The following is a 16,718-nucleotide window of genomic DNA, read 5'->3' as shown; positions in this document are numbered from 1 at the left end:
CAAGGACACAATGAGAAGGAATGCTTTGTACTTCATCCAGATTTAAAATAAGCAAAGGAGAGTAAGGATGAAGAACATGCAGAGACAAGTGTTGTTGATGAAAATATGAAACAGAATGGGCAGGTTGCAGAGGATGCTACATGCACAAATCTTATGGTGGATAAAGGGAAGAAAGCAATGAATAATGAAGTAGCAGTAAACGATACTTGGAATCATGGCAAGAGGAAGAATGAAAGGGTACAGAAGAGGAAACAAGAGAATATGAACATGAGGGTGGAGCATGAAGGAGTGATTAATGGTTGGGGGATAGTAAAGGATAACAGAATCAATAATTCTCAGGCTGATGATGTTGGTAAGGATGTGTAAATTAATAATTCTTTTGTAGTCCTTGATGAACAAAATGAGAAGGAAATCAGCTTGGAGAATATGGAGAAACAAGACAAAGAAAACTCTGAAGCAGAAAAAGAATCAACAAAACCTTGGGTAGAAAAATCTTTTGGTAAGCAAGCAAAAAGTAGTGTTCCTGCTGAAGATCAAGTGGAACTGCCAGAAAGTATGAAGCGCAATCAGAAGGAGATTCTAATAGTTGATGAAGATGGAAGTAATGGCACAAAGATCAATGAGGGAGGAGACAATACTGAACAACTGAGAGATCAGGTCATCAATAATACTACAGTCAAGATTAGTACAGAAGTAGTAGAGACAGATAGAAAGCCTGCAGAATCAGTAGAGGAGCAAGAGGCAAATAGGAAAAGCACAAGCCAGGAAGCAGTGGTGGAAAAAGGTGAACATGATAAATGGAAAGAGGACAAGACAGAAGAAGAGGGAAGTGAGGAGCAATCCTTAGATATCAGTCCTAGTAATCATCCAAAGGAGTCTGGTGGATCAGTCCCAAAGACTCCAAGAAGTAATCCCCCTCAGGAAATAAAGATCAGGAGCTTAAGGAAGATTTGCTCAATGTTCAAATTGATTAGGTGTCAAGAGCAGCAGATCTCTCTCTCTTAGAAAGACAAGGCAAATGAGAAACTCAAAAGTAAAAGGAGGAAAAAAGAAAACTGCTCCCCCTATCAAAGAGGCAGGTAGCCTCTAAACAATCTTAATCATGATGAATAAGCTCTTATTGTGGAACATCAGATCAGTTAATACTCAGCAATCCTTTGATAGATTAACTAATCTGAATAGAAGAAACAGTTACAGTATTATTGGCTTGATAGAACCTTTTGAAGATGCTGAACAAGTAGAAAGATTTAGAAGCAAGTTAGGTATTGAAACAACTTTTGTCAATATCTCAGGCAAAATCTGGTTATTCCTCTCAGAGGATATACAGGGTTCAGTGGAGATAGACAATGAACAACAGATTACTTTGAAGTTGTTTCACCAAAGTTTAAACTGTAATATAGTCTTAACAGTGGTGTTTGCCTCTTGTGATGCTAGAGAAAGAACAATGCTTTGGGATTCCATTAGCCAGGTTTCTAATCTTTTTTAGTTACCTTGGCTGGTGGGAGGTGACTTCAATGTCATTTCTACAGAAGAGGAAAAATTAAGAGGTCTACAAGTCTTGTATAATGAGGTAGCAGATTTCAATCATCGTCTTAGCAGGTCTTAGCAATTGTGGTCTACAGGATCTTGGATATGTGGGTAGCACATATACATGGTGGAATGGAAGAGCTGAAGAAGCATGCATTTTGAAAAGATTGGACAGGATAGTTTGTAATGAGAAATTGCTAGATGTAATGCCCACCATGAAGGTGACTCATCTGATAAAAAAGGGATCTGATCATTCTCCTTTGGAACATGAGTTCTCCACAACTACTGAGGTGATCATAAAGCCTTTTATGTTCCTGAATTTTTGGGTCCAACATGAGAGTTTCCAGGAGGTTATCAAGCAACACTGGTGTATAGACTTTGAAGGAAATCCATTTACCAAGTTTCAGCACAAGCTCAAAAAGGTGAAGATTGCATTGAGAACTTGGAGTAAGAACACATATGGCAATATTTTTCAGCAAATTGCATCACTAGAGGAGGTAATTAAAGTCCATGAGGAGTAGTTTGAATCATCGCCAATAGTACAGAATAGAGAGAGACCACATAGGGTTCAGGCAGACCTTAGTATATTCTTACATTTGGAAGAACTATTTTGGAAACAAAAGTCAGTACGAACATGGTTCCAAGATGGGGATAGAAACTCAAAGTTCTTCCATGCTTGTGTCAAAGGGAGGAGAAAGAAGCTTAGAGTGGATAATATCCAAGATGCTGATGGAAATTGGCTAACCAATCAAGAGGAGATCTCACAAGAAGCAGACGGATGTTATCAAAAGCAGTTTGAAGAAGATAGAATTCCTTCTAAGTTTGGTTTACTAAAGCATATCCCTACCCTAGTCACAGAAGATCAAAATCATACCATAGAGATGCTACCAAATGAAGAAGAAGTCAAAGAAACTGTTTTTGCCTTGAATGGAGAAAGTACCTGTGGTCCTGATGGATTCACAGGATTGTTCTTTCAATCATCTTGGGAGATAGTCAAACTAGATGTGGTGGATATGGTGAAGGCACTCTTTGTGGGGTAAGAATTACCAAGATTCATCACTCACAAAAATCTTATTCTTATCCCTAAGAAAGAGCAGGTGCAAAGTGCCACGACCCGACTAGGGGCCATGACGGGTACCCGGGGCTAACCACCGAGCACCGTTCATACCATTACCCATCGTACTCATCAAGCATTCATTCATTAATCTTATAATCAAATCATAAGAAAACCATTTTTCATTTGGAAACATAATTACCTTTATATGCATAAGCCCTTCGGCTATCAAAATAATGTACATACAATAGGGACATCGTGAGACCATGCTACCCACACATACGTATCTATGAGACTCTACTAGAGTACTAGACATATGGATGGGACGGGACCCAGTCATGCCTAAAACACACACACACACACACGCGCACATATATATATATATATATATATACACACACACACAAAAGAATAAATCAATGGCACCTCCGGAATAATGGGGTGCTCTCAAAGTCTGCTAGTAGCTCCTACGAGTTTGGATCATCTCTCTGCGTACCTGTGGGCATGAATACAGCGTTCAAAGAAAACGGACGTCGGTACGAACATTGTACTGAGTATGTAAGGCATGAATGAAATGAACATAATAGAGAAATCGTAAGACATAAGATGAAGATATAACCTGCTTAACTTTTAAGGGTGGGTACATTTCATACATATATCATATATAATCATAGTACATGTATCATCATAGTGCATACATCATCATATCATATAAATCATCATCGTTAACCTGCGTCCGGGTGACCATCATATGTCGCCCACTAGTGGTGTCATGCCCGGCTCTCTAGGCTCGGTGTAAACATAGCAGCCCGCCTTAGCGGTGATATGCCCATCCATTTAGGCACGGTGGAATCGTATGCAGTCCACCTTTGCGGTGACATGCCCGGCTAACTAGGCATGGTGGAATTGTATGCAGCCCGCCTTCGCGGTGACATGCCCAACCAACTAGGCACGGTGGAATCGTATCGTCATATAGTCAACATAAACTTATCATTATTATACATCTCATCGGCATATCATGACCTTATCATAACTTAGCATCATTATACATTTATCATCAAAACATACATTAGAGATTGAAGGCAACTATGGCTATGTCGGGGTGACATAAGGTCGTGAACCCCCAATTACATTATGGAGTGATCATAATCATTATATCTTACCTTGAGAGGACTAACATTTTAAGGTGAGTGTACACAAGAAAAAGCATCAATGGAACCGTACTTAGGATCATTAGCTTCGTAGGAATGTCATATCATGAGCTTTAGGACTTCTAGACTTAGATTCATCATCAGTATTGTCATGCTCGTAACGTAACTCTTTTCTTTATCATGTGCGTATGTAGCTCTTTATAGTCATGGACTCGTAATTTTCGTTATTTAGGAAGATTATGGAAAATTAGGAAGATTCATGCCATAGGAGTCATGCCTTAGAAGGAAAGTATTAGCCTTACATACCTCTTTCGTTTAACAATTCTATCACTTGGTTGTTCTCCTTCGATGCTCGCGTTTCTACCTTCAAGAAAGTTCGTATTAACATTAGCTAATCGATTATAAGAACGTGCTTACTAAAGCTAGGGATAATTGGGCAGCATTTTCTTTGTTTATACGACTTTCCTCATATCACATATCGACTCCCAAGCATCCATTACAATATTCACAATATTATAGGCAACAATCATCATTCATCTACATTATCCACATTTCACAATTTCACTTCAATTCCTCCATAATCATAGTCATAGTTCACTATTGGTTTTTCTCACATATAATACTTATCCCATATTCTAAATGTCACTTATAGCATACTTACATTCACAACATATCAATATTCACGACTCATCCCGAACTACTACTCAAAAATCTCATTATTCCTATCTTTGTGACCCATTTTCTATCTCCCTCTATAATCTAAGTCTTTCAACCTCTCATTACCTTAAACAACATGAAAAGATCATAAAACTTACCTTAGATAGTGTAGGAATAAGCCTTGAGTGGAAACATTTCTCTTGCACCAAAACCCTAGTTCACATCCATTGGAATTCCTTGGCTTGGATGAACTTTAATGTGTTCCTTACACCTAATTTTGTTGGTTTGATGAAGTTGATAACCAATCTCTCTTGGGTTCGTGTGGATGAAGAGTGTGGAAGGTTCTATAGAGTTCTTGAGTCATGGAGAAGAAATGAGAAGATGGGAAATGAAAATAATGAACTTGGGTCCTCTTATTTAAAACATAAAATCTGACCCGTCGGGAAAATATACGGTCCATATAAACTTATACGATCCGTATAAGTGACCGTGAAATCACCCCATCAACATCTCGCTTCTGTGACCATTATACGACACATTATATGGTCCGTATAATTTTATACGGTCCGTATAGGTGACCGTATAATCCCATCAGTGAGGGACCTTCACTGTGATGATTTTGCAAACCATTATATGGACCGTATAATATTATACAGACTGTATAATTAGTCGTATAATCTATCTCTCTCCCATATTGTTCTCGCCACTTCGTTTGATCTCAAATCCTTGTGGAACCTTCTTCGCACTTGTTGAACACTTCATTAACGATCTAAGGGACGTTATAACTCTTCTCCAAGACACCATTAAGTCATCATTAACTTGTTACTCGTAAATCCTTTCCGATACACATCATATTCCTTGCCCTCTCTTGGCAAACTTTCTCCTCTTACTCCGAATGTCTTTGAAAATATCAATTAGGGTCATCAAAATGTCATTTCTCACTTATTGCGATACCATATACTTCGTGCCTTTCGTTAGTTTAGGTGTGCATCAACGGGGAATTTTTCCGGGGTGTAACATTCTTCCCCCCTTTTGGAACATTCGTCCTCGAATGCTAAGCACTCGGGAATTCTATGAAAATTTCGCAAGAGTTTCCCCTATAATTTGGCACGACCATCCTGTCACAACAGCCCACAATAACATTGCCTCACAGGGCCACTACACAATAGCAATATAAGTTGGCCACACACTACCCATATGCATAAAAAGAAAACATACATACCTCATAATCAGGATGTTTCATCATTGATCTTTTTTGGGGGATGAAATAAGTGGGGTATTTGGATTTCATACTCTCTTCTGCTTCCCAAGTCATTTCTTCTCGGTTGTTATTTCGCCATAAGACTTTAACTGAGGCCACTTTCTTATTTTGAAGTCTCCATACTTTCCTGTCTAATATGGCAATGGGCACTTCTTCATTGACTAGCTTTTCTATCACTTGAACATCATCTACTGGAACAATCCTCGTAGGATCTCCAACACACTTGCGGAGCATTGAGACATGGAAAACTGGATGGACTAATTCAAATTCTAGAGGCAAGTCCAATTCATAAGCTACTTGACCCACCTTGCGGATAATTTTGTAGGGTCCAATGTATCGAGGACTTAACTTTTCTTTCTTACCAAATCTCATCACTCCTTTCATTTGTGACACCTTTAAGAATACCCAATCATCAACTTGAAATTCTAAGTCTCGCCGGCGTTTGTCCGCATAAGATTTTTGGCTACTTTGGGCTGTCAACCATCGATCTCGGATCACCTTGACTTTTTCTACTGCTTGTTGAATCAAGTCAGGACCTATTAGCTGTACTTCTCCTATTTGAAACCATCCAATTGGAGACCTACACTTCCTTCCATATAAAACTTCATAAGGAGCCATTTGGATACTGGAATGGTAGCTATTGTTGTAAGTGGTCATCCCAACTACCACCAAAATCTAGAACACATGCTCTTAGCATATCTTCCAAGGTCTGAATGGTACATTCGGCTTGTCCATCAGTCTGCGGATGAAGGGTAGTGCTAAGCTTTACTTGAGTACCTAGACCTTCTTGGAAATATATCCAGAACTTGGCTGTAAATTGCACTCCTCTATCTGTAATAATAGATATCGGAATACCATGGAGTCCTACAATCTCCTTGAGATACAACCTTGCATAATCTTTTGCTGAGTATGTGGTTCTAACAGGAAGAAAATGAGCTGCTTTCGTCAATCTATCAACAATCACCCATATAGAATCATACTTACTTCGGGATCGAGGTAATCCCATAATAAAATCCATATTGATAACTTCCCATTTTCAAGTAGGGATTTCCATTGCCTGCAATAACCCATCTGACTTTTGATGTTCGATTTTCGCTTGCTGGCAATTTGGACATTGGGCTACAAATTCTGCTATGTCTTTTTTCATGCCATCGCACCAACATATTATCTTGAGATCATGATACATCTTTGTTGCACCTGGGTGAATATAATACCAAGATTAATGAGCTTCTTCGAGGATTCGATGACGTAATTCTGCAACATTCAGAACACATAGCCTGCCATGGTATCTAAGGATTCCATCCATAGAAGTTTCAAATGGAGACTTCCCTTTTTCATGAAGTGTGTCTCTATAATGGCTCAACTGAGGATCTTCATATTGACGCTCTTTTACTTCTATATCCAGGGACGAAACTGTGGGATTATTACTACCAATCCCTAGACTTCCTGCATCAATTAGGCGTACTCCAAGATTAGCTAGTTGGTGGAGCTCATGAATTAATTCTTTCTTCTCCGGAGGAACTTCACATAGGTTGCCCATCGATCGGCGGCTAAGCGCATCAGCTACTATATTTGCCTTTCTGGGGTGGTATAAAATGCTCACATTATAATCTTTCAATAATTCTAACCACCGCCTCTGCCGCAGATTCAATTCCTTTTGTTTGAAAATGTATTGAAGACTCTTGTGATCTGTATAGACATCAACATGCACACCATACAAGTAATGTCTCCACATCTTTAATGCATGAATAACTGCAGCCAATTCGAGATCATGAGTTCGGTAGTTCTTTTCATGTTTCCGCAGTTGTCTCAAAGCATAAGCGATGACTTTACCATGCTGCATTAACACACATCCTAATCCAACACCGGAAGCATCACAATATACAACATAACCATCTTGCCCTCCTGGGAGTGTCAAGACTGGGGCTGTGATTAATCTGTCCTTCAACTCTTGGAAGCTGCGTTTACAAGAATCATTCCATTGGAATTTAACTGACTTTTGGGTTAGCTTCGTCAATGGGGCTGAAATAGAGGAAAATCCTTCTACGAACCTTCTATAGTAACCTGCCAATCCCAGAAAACTACGGACTTCTGTAGGCGTCGTAGGCCTTGGCCAAGTCTTCACAGCTTCAATTTTCTGAGTATCAACTCGAATGTCATCATCTGAAATAACATGACCCAAAAATGTCATAGAAGTCAACCAAAACTCGCACTTTGAAAATTTTGCATACAATTCTCGGGTTCGAAGAATTCCAAGAACAATGCGTAAATGATCTGCATGTTCTGATTTGGTGCGAGAGTATACCAGGATATCGTCAATGAATCCTATTACGAATAAATCCAAGAGAGGCCTGAATACATTATTCATCAAATTCATGAACACTGCCGGAGCATTAGTTAACCCAAACGACATCACCCGGAATTCATAATGGCCATATCTCATTTTTGAAAGTTGTTTTGGGAATATCTTCTTCCTTAACTCTCACTTGATGATAACTTGACCTCAAGTCTATTTTGGAAAACCACTTGGCACCTATAGTTGATCAAATAAATCATCAATTCTCGGAAGAGGATATTTGTTCTTTATCGTCACCTTATTTAACTGCCTATAATCGATACACATCCGTAAGGAACCATCTTTATTTCTCACGAATAGGACTGGTGCTCCCCACGGTGATGAACTGGGTCTAATAAACCCCTTCTCAATAAAATCTTTCAACTGTGCCTTTAATTCTTTCAATTGTGCCGGAGCCATTCGGTAAGGAGGAATAGAAATAGGCTTGGTGTCCGGCAACACATCAATAGCAAAATCAATCTCTCTTTCAGGGGGAAGGCCTGGAAGTTCATCTAGAAATTCATTCACTTCCGGAACGGATTGAAGAGTTGCCGACTTTGCTTCAGTATCCTGGACTCGTACTAAGTGATAAATATAACCTTTTCCTATCATCTTTCTTGCCTTAAGGTAGGAAATAAACCTACCTCTTGGAGATGCTGTATTACCCTTCCATTCAAACACGGGCCCTCCCGAAAATTAAAATCGAACTACTTTCATTCAACAGTCAACATTAGCATAACATGAGGCCAACAAATCCATACCCATAATCACATCGAAATCTAACATCTCCATCTCAACTAAATCAACTTTAGTCTGGCGGTCGCATATCACAATTACACAATTTTTGTACACCTGCCTAGCTATCACGGGATCACCAACCGGAGTAGATACCTCAAAAGGTTAAATTGGCTCGGGTTTCACCCCAATACAACCAGTAACATGCGGAGTAATATAAGATAGGGTAGAACCCGAATCTATCAATGCATACACATCATGGGAAAATACGGATTATATACCTATAACCACATCCGGGGAGGACTCAAGATCCTGTCGCCCGGCTAAAGCATACATACGGGGCTGAGTGGCACCTGAAGTAGATGCTCCCCCTCTGCCTCTACCTCGACCTGCTGGAATCTGGGCAGTCTGCCCTACCGGGCGCACTGAAGAGGAACCAGTTGCTGATCTTGTGGGCTGAACCCCACCTCTACCATACCTCGAGGGACAATCACGCATCAAGTGCCCAGTCTGTCCACAAACATAGCAAGTATCTGTGCCCTGGCGACAAGGCCCCGAATGTAATTTACCGCACTGACTACATCGCGGCACTGGTGGTCTCCTCTGACTATGATCACCCCCAAACTGAGAACCTGAAGCTCTCGAACTCTGACCCTGCCCTGAAGGAAAGGAGCGATCAAATCTCCTACCTGCGTATCGTGGAGGCGCACTAGTCGCCGACTGGCCTGAATTTCTAGAATATACCTGCCTTGATTCCCCTCTATAATCACTACCTGCCCCCATAAATCTGGCCCTCTTGCTTTGCCTTCTATCAATGTCACGATCACCCCTTTTCGGATGTTGTTGTCCTTCTAAATTCTGGGCATGGGCTTGAATACGGGAAATATTCATCCCATCTTGCAACGAAGCTGTCAAGCAGTCCTTGAACAAATGTGGCCCTAATCCACTCATGAATCTGTGCACTCTATCCCCCATGTCGGCCACCATAGTCGGGGCATATCTAGACAATGAATTAAACTAAAGGCTATACTCCCGGGCACTCATATTTCCATGTTTTAGATTTAATAACTTATCCGCTCTAGCTCGATGGACCTCGGGTGGAAAATAGTGGCGGATGAAGGCATGTACAAATTATTGCTAAACGGGAGGAGGCACATTCTCTTTTCTTGATGATATCCAATTATTGTACCATAATACCGCCACATCTCGGAGTCTATAAGATGCCAACTCCACAGATTCAGTTTTGGAGGCATGAATAATCTTCAATGTTCTCAACATTTCATCAATAAAATTTTGCGGATCTTCATTCGGCTTTGACCCAAAAAGCTCCGGAGGATTCAAACTCATGAAATCACAAGCTCTGGTACTAGCTGCCCGATCACATGGACCCGCATTCTGCCGCTGTGCCTGGGCGGCAACTAACCTCATCAATAGATGAATAGCCTCGGTCACTTGTCGACCCGAAGTAGCTGGTGGAGGAACTAGAGGCATAAGAGCTGGAGCTGATGCCCCTTCCTGTTCTTCTATAATAGGTGTAGTGGGAGAAGTATTAGATGGAGCCTCATTATGTGATTCGCCCTCTTCTACATTCATTGGCGGCTCTCTTTCTACCCGCCTTTTCATCGTAGTCTTGCTCTTCTGGGCGGCTGTAGCTTTTCCCTTTGGCGGCATTTCTGAAATCATAGAACAGTATTAACGAGGAGATAATCTTATAACACAGCTCTATCGCACGATCTCATTAGAAGAAGAATGGTCATTTTTCCTAAATGCTTGTAGCCTCCTTTTTATTAGTGTGGCACGCAACACACCATAAACAAGACTCTACTAGACACGGCTCGCAGACACTTCCTAGGACTGAACTGCTCTGATACCACTTTTGTCACGACCCGACTAGGGGCCATGACGGGTACCCGGGGCTAACCACCGAGCACCGCTCATACCATTACCCATCGTACTCATCAAGCGTTCATTCATTAATCTTATACTCAAATCATAAGAAAACCATTTTTCATTTGGAAACATAATTATCTTTATATGCATAAGCCCTTCGGCTATCAAAATAATGTGCATACAATAGGGACATCGTGAGACCATGCTACCCATACATACGTATCTACGAGCCTTTACTAGAGTACTAGACATATGGACGGGACAGGACCCCGTCATGCCCAAAACATATATATATATATATATATATATATATACACACACAAAAGGATAAATCAATGGCACCTCCGGAATAATGGGGTGCTCTTAAAGTCTGCTAGTAGCTCCTACGAATCTGGATCACCTCCCTGCCTACCCGTGGGCAGGAACACAGCGTCCAAAGAAAACGGACGTCAGTACGAACATTGTACTTAGTAAGTAAGGCATGAATGAAATGAACATAATAGAGAAATCGTATGACATAAGATGAAGATTTAACTTGCTTAACTTTAAGGGTCGATACATTTCATACATATATCCTATATAATCATTTTACATGTATCATCATATCGCATACATTATCGTATCATATAAATCATCATCGTTAACCCGCGGCCGGGTAACTATCATATGCCGCCCACTAGTGGTGTCATGCCCGGCCTTCTAGGCTCGGTGTAAATATAGTAGCCCGCCATAGCGGTGACATACCTGTCAATATAGGCACGGTGGAATCGTATGCAGCCCGCCTTCGCAGTAACATGCCCGACCAACTAGGCACGGTGGAATCGTATGTAGCCCGCCTTCGCGGTGACATGCCCAGCCAACAAGGCACGGTGGAATCGTATCGTCATATAGTCAATATAAACTTATCATTATTATAGATCTCATAGGCATATCATGACCTTATCATAACTTAGCATCATTATACATTTATCATCAAAACATACATTAGAGCTTGAAGGCAACTATGGCTATGTCGGGGTGACACAAGGTCGTGAACCCCCGATTACATTATGGTGTGATCATAATCATTATATCTCACCTTGAGGGGACTAACATTTTAAGGTTAGTGTACACAAGAAAAAGCATCAATGGAACCGTACTTAGGATCATTAACTTTGTAGGAATGTCATATCATGAGCTTTAGGACTTCTAGACGTAGATTCATCAGCAGTATTGTCATGCTCGTAACGTATTTATTTTCTTTATCATGTGCGTATGTATCACTTTATAGTCATGGACTCGTAATTTCCGTTATTTAGGAAGATTATGGAAAATTAGGAAGATTCATGCCATAGGAGTCATGCCTTAGAAGGAAAGGATTAGCCTTACATACCTCTTTCGTTTAACAATTCTATCGCTTGGTTGTTGTCCTTCGATGCTCGCGTTTCTACCTTCAAGAAAGTTCGCATTAACATTAGCTAATCGATTATAAGAACGTGCTTACTAAAGCTAGGGAAAATTGAGCAGCATTTCCTTTGTTTATATGACTTTCCTCATATCACATATCGACTCCCAAGCATCCATAACAACATTCACAATATTATAGGCAACAATCATCATTCATCTACATTATCCACATTTCATAATTCCTCCATAATCTTGGTCATAGTTCACTATTGCATTTTCTCACATATAATACTTATCCCATATTCTAAATGTCACTTATTGTTACACCTCGAAAAATTTTCGTATCGTTTGCGTTGTAAGTAAACTAAAGTAAGCTCACAGAGGTCATGGAATCCTTATAAGGTTAATGAATACTCTTAATAAGTGTCAATCAAGTGCCTAAAGGTTCCGGGACCAAGCAAATCGAAGAAAATAAATTTGTCGAAACATTTGGAAAAAAAGGTTGGCAGAATTTTGGGTAGTTTTTTAGTCAACTTTGGAGGGGTATATCTCCTAGTATATTAGGATGTTTTAGGTGTTTCAAAATCCTAAAATAAAGTTCGTCGGGTCTAGTTTCCAACGCAATAAACCGCTCGTCAATAGGACATCGGAGTAGAGAATTATGGACATTACAAGTTCGGCTGACAAAGCAGAAACGCGGCCCGAATTTGAACAGTACTGCTACAGTAGACTGCTATAGTGACCCCCGCCCGAATTTGAACCTTATATAACGGGTAAAACCCCCTTTTTTCATCAGATTTGCCCAAGAAATTCTAGGAAACAGTTGAGGGGTGAGGATAGCAAAAAATTGAGGGAATTTTAAGTGGCGGAGTGTAGTTAAGGTTCGGATAGCACGCAACTCTGATTGTAGTGTCGTTTTGCGGCGGATTTTGGTTTGGATTCTAGGAGAACACCGAAGATATTGTTTTTTTAGTAAGAACAAGGTATGGATCTCTTCCTATTTATGTTAATACCGGTTGATTTACGAAGATAGAGTAGTTTAATGATTGTATAGCGAGTTAATTAGTTATGCAAGTTGGAAAACAGCATGTGGGATGTTTTATGGAACACTTTGATATGGGAAATGATATTATTGATGTTGGTATTATTGTTGTTGTTTGTTGTTGAACAAAGAATTCGGGCTAGGCACATAAACAGGGGAGATGCTTCCCGATTTTCGACAGATTATAAAATAGTTTAAATTGAAACTTTGGATAAGTGTGTGATAAGGAGACTAACATTAGTGTGAATCCTCTCGAATGTAGATTTACGTGCTCGGGTGGATAAACATAGCCAATAGGAGGTCGAGCTGGTATGTTAAGGCTCGTCCCTTTCTTTCAAAGGCATGATTCCGATGTTGTGGCTTCATAAATGTTTCCATATCTTCCTTGTTTTAAAAGTTTAGATGTTTATGATTCCAAGGCATAATTCCTTTCCTAATAATTCGTAAATGTTTTCCAATATGTTCGTATTAAATCAGAGATTTATGGCTTCGTGAGCTCTTATGATAACAACGATGAACCTGTTTTCACCATGGTAATGATGATGTCAAAGATGAGAATATTTTCCTACGATGATTATGATGATGATGATTCCGTGTTTAAAGGTTCCATGTTTACGATTTCAATGACGATATAAGAATGTTGAGCTATTTCTTGATTTCTTAATTTTATTCATGGACGATGACTATTTTTAAATATTCCAAAGTATATGAATTGACGCCTTATGAGATTTATGATCTTATTCTATGTTCTCTTAATGCTATTCTTGATTGATAGTCACACCTTATAATAATTGTTCCTTCAAGGTGAGACAAAGTCATAATGATTATTCCATAAAATAATCGGAGGTTACAGACCTTACGTCACTCCGATAGAGACATAACTTTCCTTGGGATCTCCTGCATGCTGCTTACATGATATATGTATATGATATATGTATATGTATATGGGGAATATGGGAAAAAAGGGAGTGGCGCTATAGACGCATTGCCACCTGATCAGTTGGTGTAACTTATCATCTCGGACACGGGATGCCCGGACCTAGGACACATGTGGCTAAATGGATCGGAGCCGATGCCTCGGCATATTTTCTGTATATATGAACAAGAAATGTTTTTCAGAGAAAGATAAGCATGCATGGCATCCGCCCTAAGAGTCACTTATATGTACAGGTCACTCTTTTATCTTACGATATGCTCCGCATTTCTACTCTGTTACTATTTATGCTTTGTACTCCTTCCTATGTTATTGTTCATGCCTTACATACTCGGTACATTACTCGTAATGACGTCCCTTCTTGTGGACATTGCGTTCATGCTCGCAGGTAAACAGGTAGACGCGTCTGATCCCTAGGAGCTCCACCAGTGGTACATTGTGAGCGCTCCAGTTTTTCCGGAGCTTCAGTTTATCGACACTACTTTTGTGCACGTATTTGGGCACGGCGGAACCCGGCCCCTCCTTGTGAATATATGTATCTTATCTAGAGGCTCGTAGACAGATGTGTACAGTCAGACGTTTCACAATCTTGTTCGTCCTTGTTGTTGTATAATATGTTGCTAAAACTTATTGACATTGTTTTATGAGTATGCTATTGATAACTGTGTTGAGTAAAATGTGACTGTATCACCCGTATGGCCCACTCAGTGGTAAGAATAGAATGTAAGATAAGAGGTGTCCGGTATAGTAGTATCGGGTACCCGTCACGACCTCTAATGGGGTCGTGACAAAAGTGGTATCAGAGCAGTTCGTCCTAGGGATTGTCCTCGAGCCGTGTCCAGTAGAGTCCTGTTTATGGGTGTGAAGCGCGCCACATTCATAAGCAGGATGCTGCAGGGCATTTTAGGAATAATTGACCTTCTTTCCTATCTTAGATCAGGTTCTCCCCCTTTCCTAATCGTGTGTTATGATTTCAGCGATGCCTGTGAAGAGGAAAGCTACAGTGGCCCAGAAGGGCAAGACGGTGGCAGCAAGAAGAATGGAACGGAGGCCACCGGCGGAGGTAGAAGAAGGAGATTCTCATAACGAAACTCTTCTCGGACTTCTCGTACTCCACCCGTGTCGGTAGAGTAGGAAGGAGTTTCAGCTCTAACCCCAGTACCTCCAGTTCCACCGCCAGCAGCTTCGGGCCAGCAGATAACAGAAGCTATTCAGTTGCTGACCCAGTTGGTTGCCGCGCAAGCTCAACGGCAAGGTGCGGGCCAAGGTGACAGGGCGGTGAGTGCAAGAGCCCGTGATTTTATCAGTCTGAATCCTCTTGAGTTTTATGGGTCGAAACCCGATGAAGACCCGCAAGGCTTCATAGACGAGATACTGAGGACGCTGCAGATAATACATGCTTCGGATACGGAGTCAGTAGAGTTGGCTTCGTATAGATTGCGGGATGTAGCTGTCCAGTTGTATAATGGTTGGATATCTTCGAGGGGAGCAAATGCCCCTCCCCCAGTTTGGCAAGAGTTCATCGAAGCATTCCTGCGACATTACTTACCACTGGAGGTTCGACGGGCCCAAGCCGATAAGTTCCTGAATCTCAAACAGGGGAATATGAGCGCTCGGGAATATAGTCTCCGTTTTAATTCTTTAGCCAGGTATGCCCCAGCCATGGTGGCTGACATGGGGGATCGTGTGCATTGATTCGTAAGTGGGTTGGGACCACATCTAGTTAAGGATTGCTTGACAGCTTCACTCCAGGATAGGATGGATATCGCTCGTATTCAGGCCCAAGCCCAAAACCTGGAGGAACAACAGCAGCCACAGAGAGGTGAACGTTATTCTGATAGGGGGCCCAGAAAAATGGCCAGATCTTTCGGAACTAGAAGTGAGTATAGAGGGGGACAGACACAGCGATATTCCAGGTATTCAGGCCAATCAGTGGCCAGCGCACCTCCTCGATTCACGAGTAAAAGATTTGATCGTCCTATATATTCAGGACCATGCCAGAGTTCCAAAGCTTCAGGGTCCCAGTATAGAGCTGATTCTAGCAGGACGAGGCCACCCCTACCACCGTGTACTCGGTGTGGCAGGCCACACTCTGGACAGTATCACCTAGATACATGTGCTTGTTTTGCCTGTGGTCGAATTGGCCATTTGATGTGAGATTGTCCACTGAGGAAGCATGGAGACAAGGCTCAACCTGCCGGATCGGCAATTGGTTCATCATCATCCGTGCGACCTCCTGGACAGACTTCCCAAGCTTCAGCAGGCCGTGGCCGAGGCAGAGGAGGGGCACCCAGTTCAGGTGGTCCTTAGAACCGTATATATGCACTGGCGGGATGGCAGGATCTTGAATCTTCCCCAAACGTGGTTACAGGTACACTATCAGTATTCTCCTATGATGTATATGCATTGATTGATCCAGGTTCTACTCTATCATATATTACTCCTTATGTTACTAACCGCATTGGGATGAAACCGGAACCAAGTATACCTTTTGAGGTGGCTACACCTGTAGGAGACCCAGTAGTAGCTAGGCGGGTATATAGGGATTGTAGGATCGTAGTTTGCGATCGTCGTACTACTATTGATCTACATGAGTTGGAGATGCTAGATTTTGACGTTATTATGGGCATGGATTGGCTAGCCTCCTGTTATGCTAACGTTGATTGTAGAACAAAGGCGGTCCGATTCCAGTTTCCAGGGGAACCATTGTTAGAATGAAAAGGCCATACGGCGTCTCTGAGAGGTC

At 41.3% G+C, this 16,718-nt stretch overlaps 1 protein-coding gene across 1 annotated transcript; it reads left to right on the top strand.

The window, feature by feature from the left end:
- Positions 1-426: 426 nt before the first annotated feature.
- Positions 427-2,567, top strand: LOC132612058 (uncharacterized). The gene is made up of 4 exons (XM_060326405.1): positions 427-974; positions 1,135-1,468; positions 1,623-2,024; positions 2,151-2,567. The coding sequence occupies exons 1-4, from the start codon at positions 427-429 to the stop codon at positions 2,565-2,567; spliced, it is 1,701 nt and encodes a 566-aa protein (XP_060182388.1).
- The last annotated feature ends 14,151 nt before the right edge of the window (positions 2,568-16,718 follow it).

The sequence above is a fragment of the Lycium barbarum genome, chromosome 1 (genome assembly GCF_019175385.1).
Source record: "Lycium barbarum isolate Lr01 chromosome 1, ASM1917538v2, whole genome shotgun sequence".
NCBI classification, from domain to species: Eukaryota; Viridiplantae; Streptophyta; class Magnoliopsida; order Solanales; family Solanaceae; genus Lycium; species Lycium barbarum.
The sequence above is the reverse complement of the archived record's forward strand: the minus strand, read 5'-3'. Positions and strand labels throughout refer to the sequence as shown.

Coding starts and splice junctions, on each gene's coding strand:
- LOC132612058 (XM_060326405.1), top strand. CDS start 427: ATGGAGAAACAAGACAAAGAAAACTCTGAAGCAGAAAAAGAATCAACA. Junction 975..1,134: donor TCAATGTTCAAATTGATTAG/GTGTCAAGAGCA, acceptor GTGGAACATCAG/ATCAGTTAATACTCAGCAAT. Junction 1,469..1,622: donor TTTGGGATTCCATTAGCCAG/GTTTCTAATCTT, acceptor TGTGGTCTACAG/GATCTTGGATATGTGGGTAG.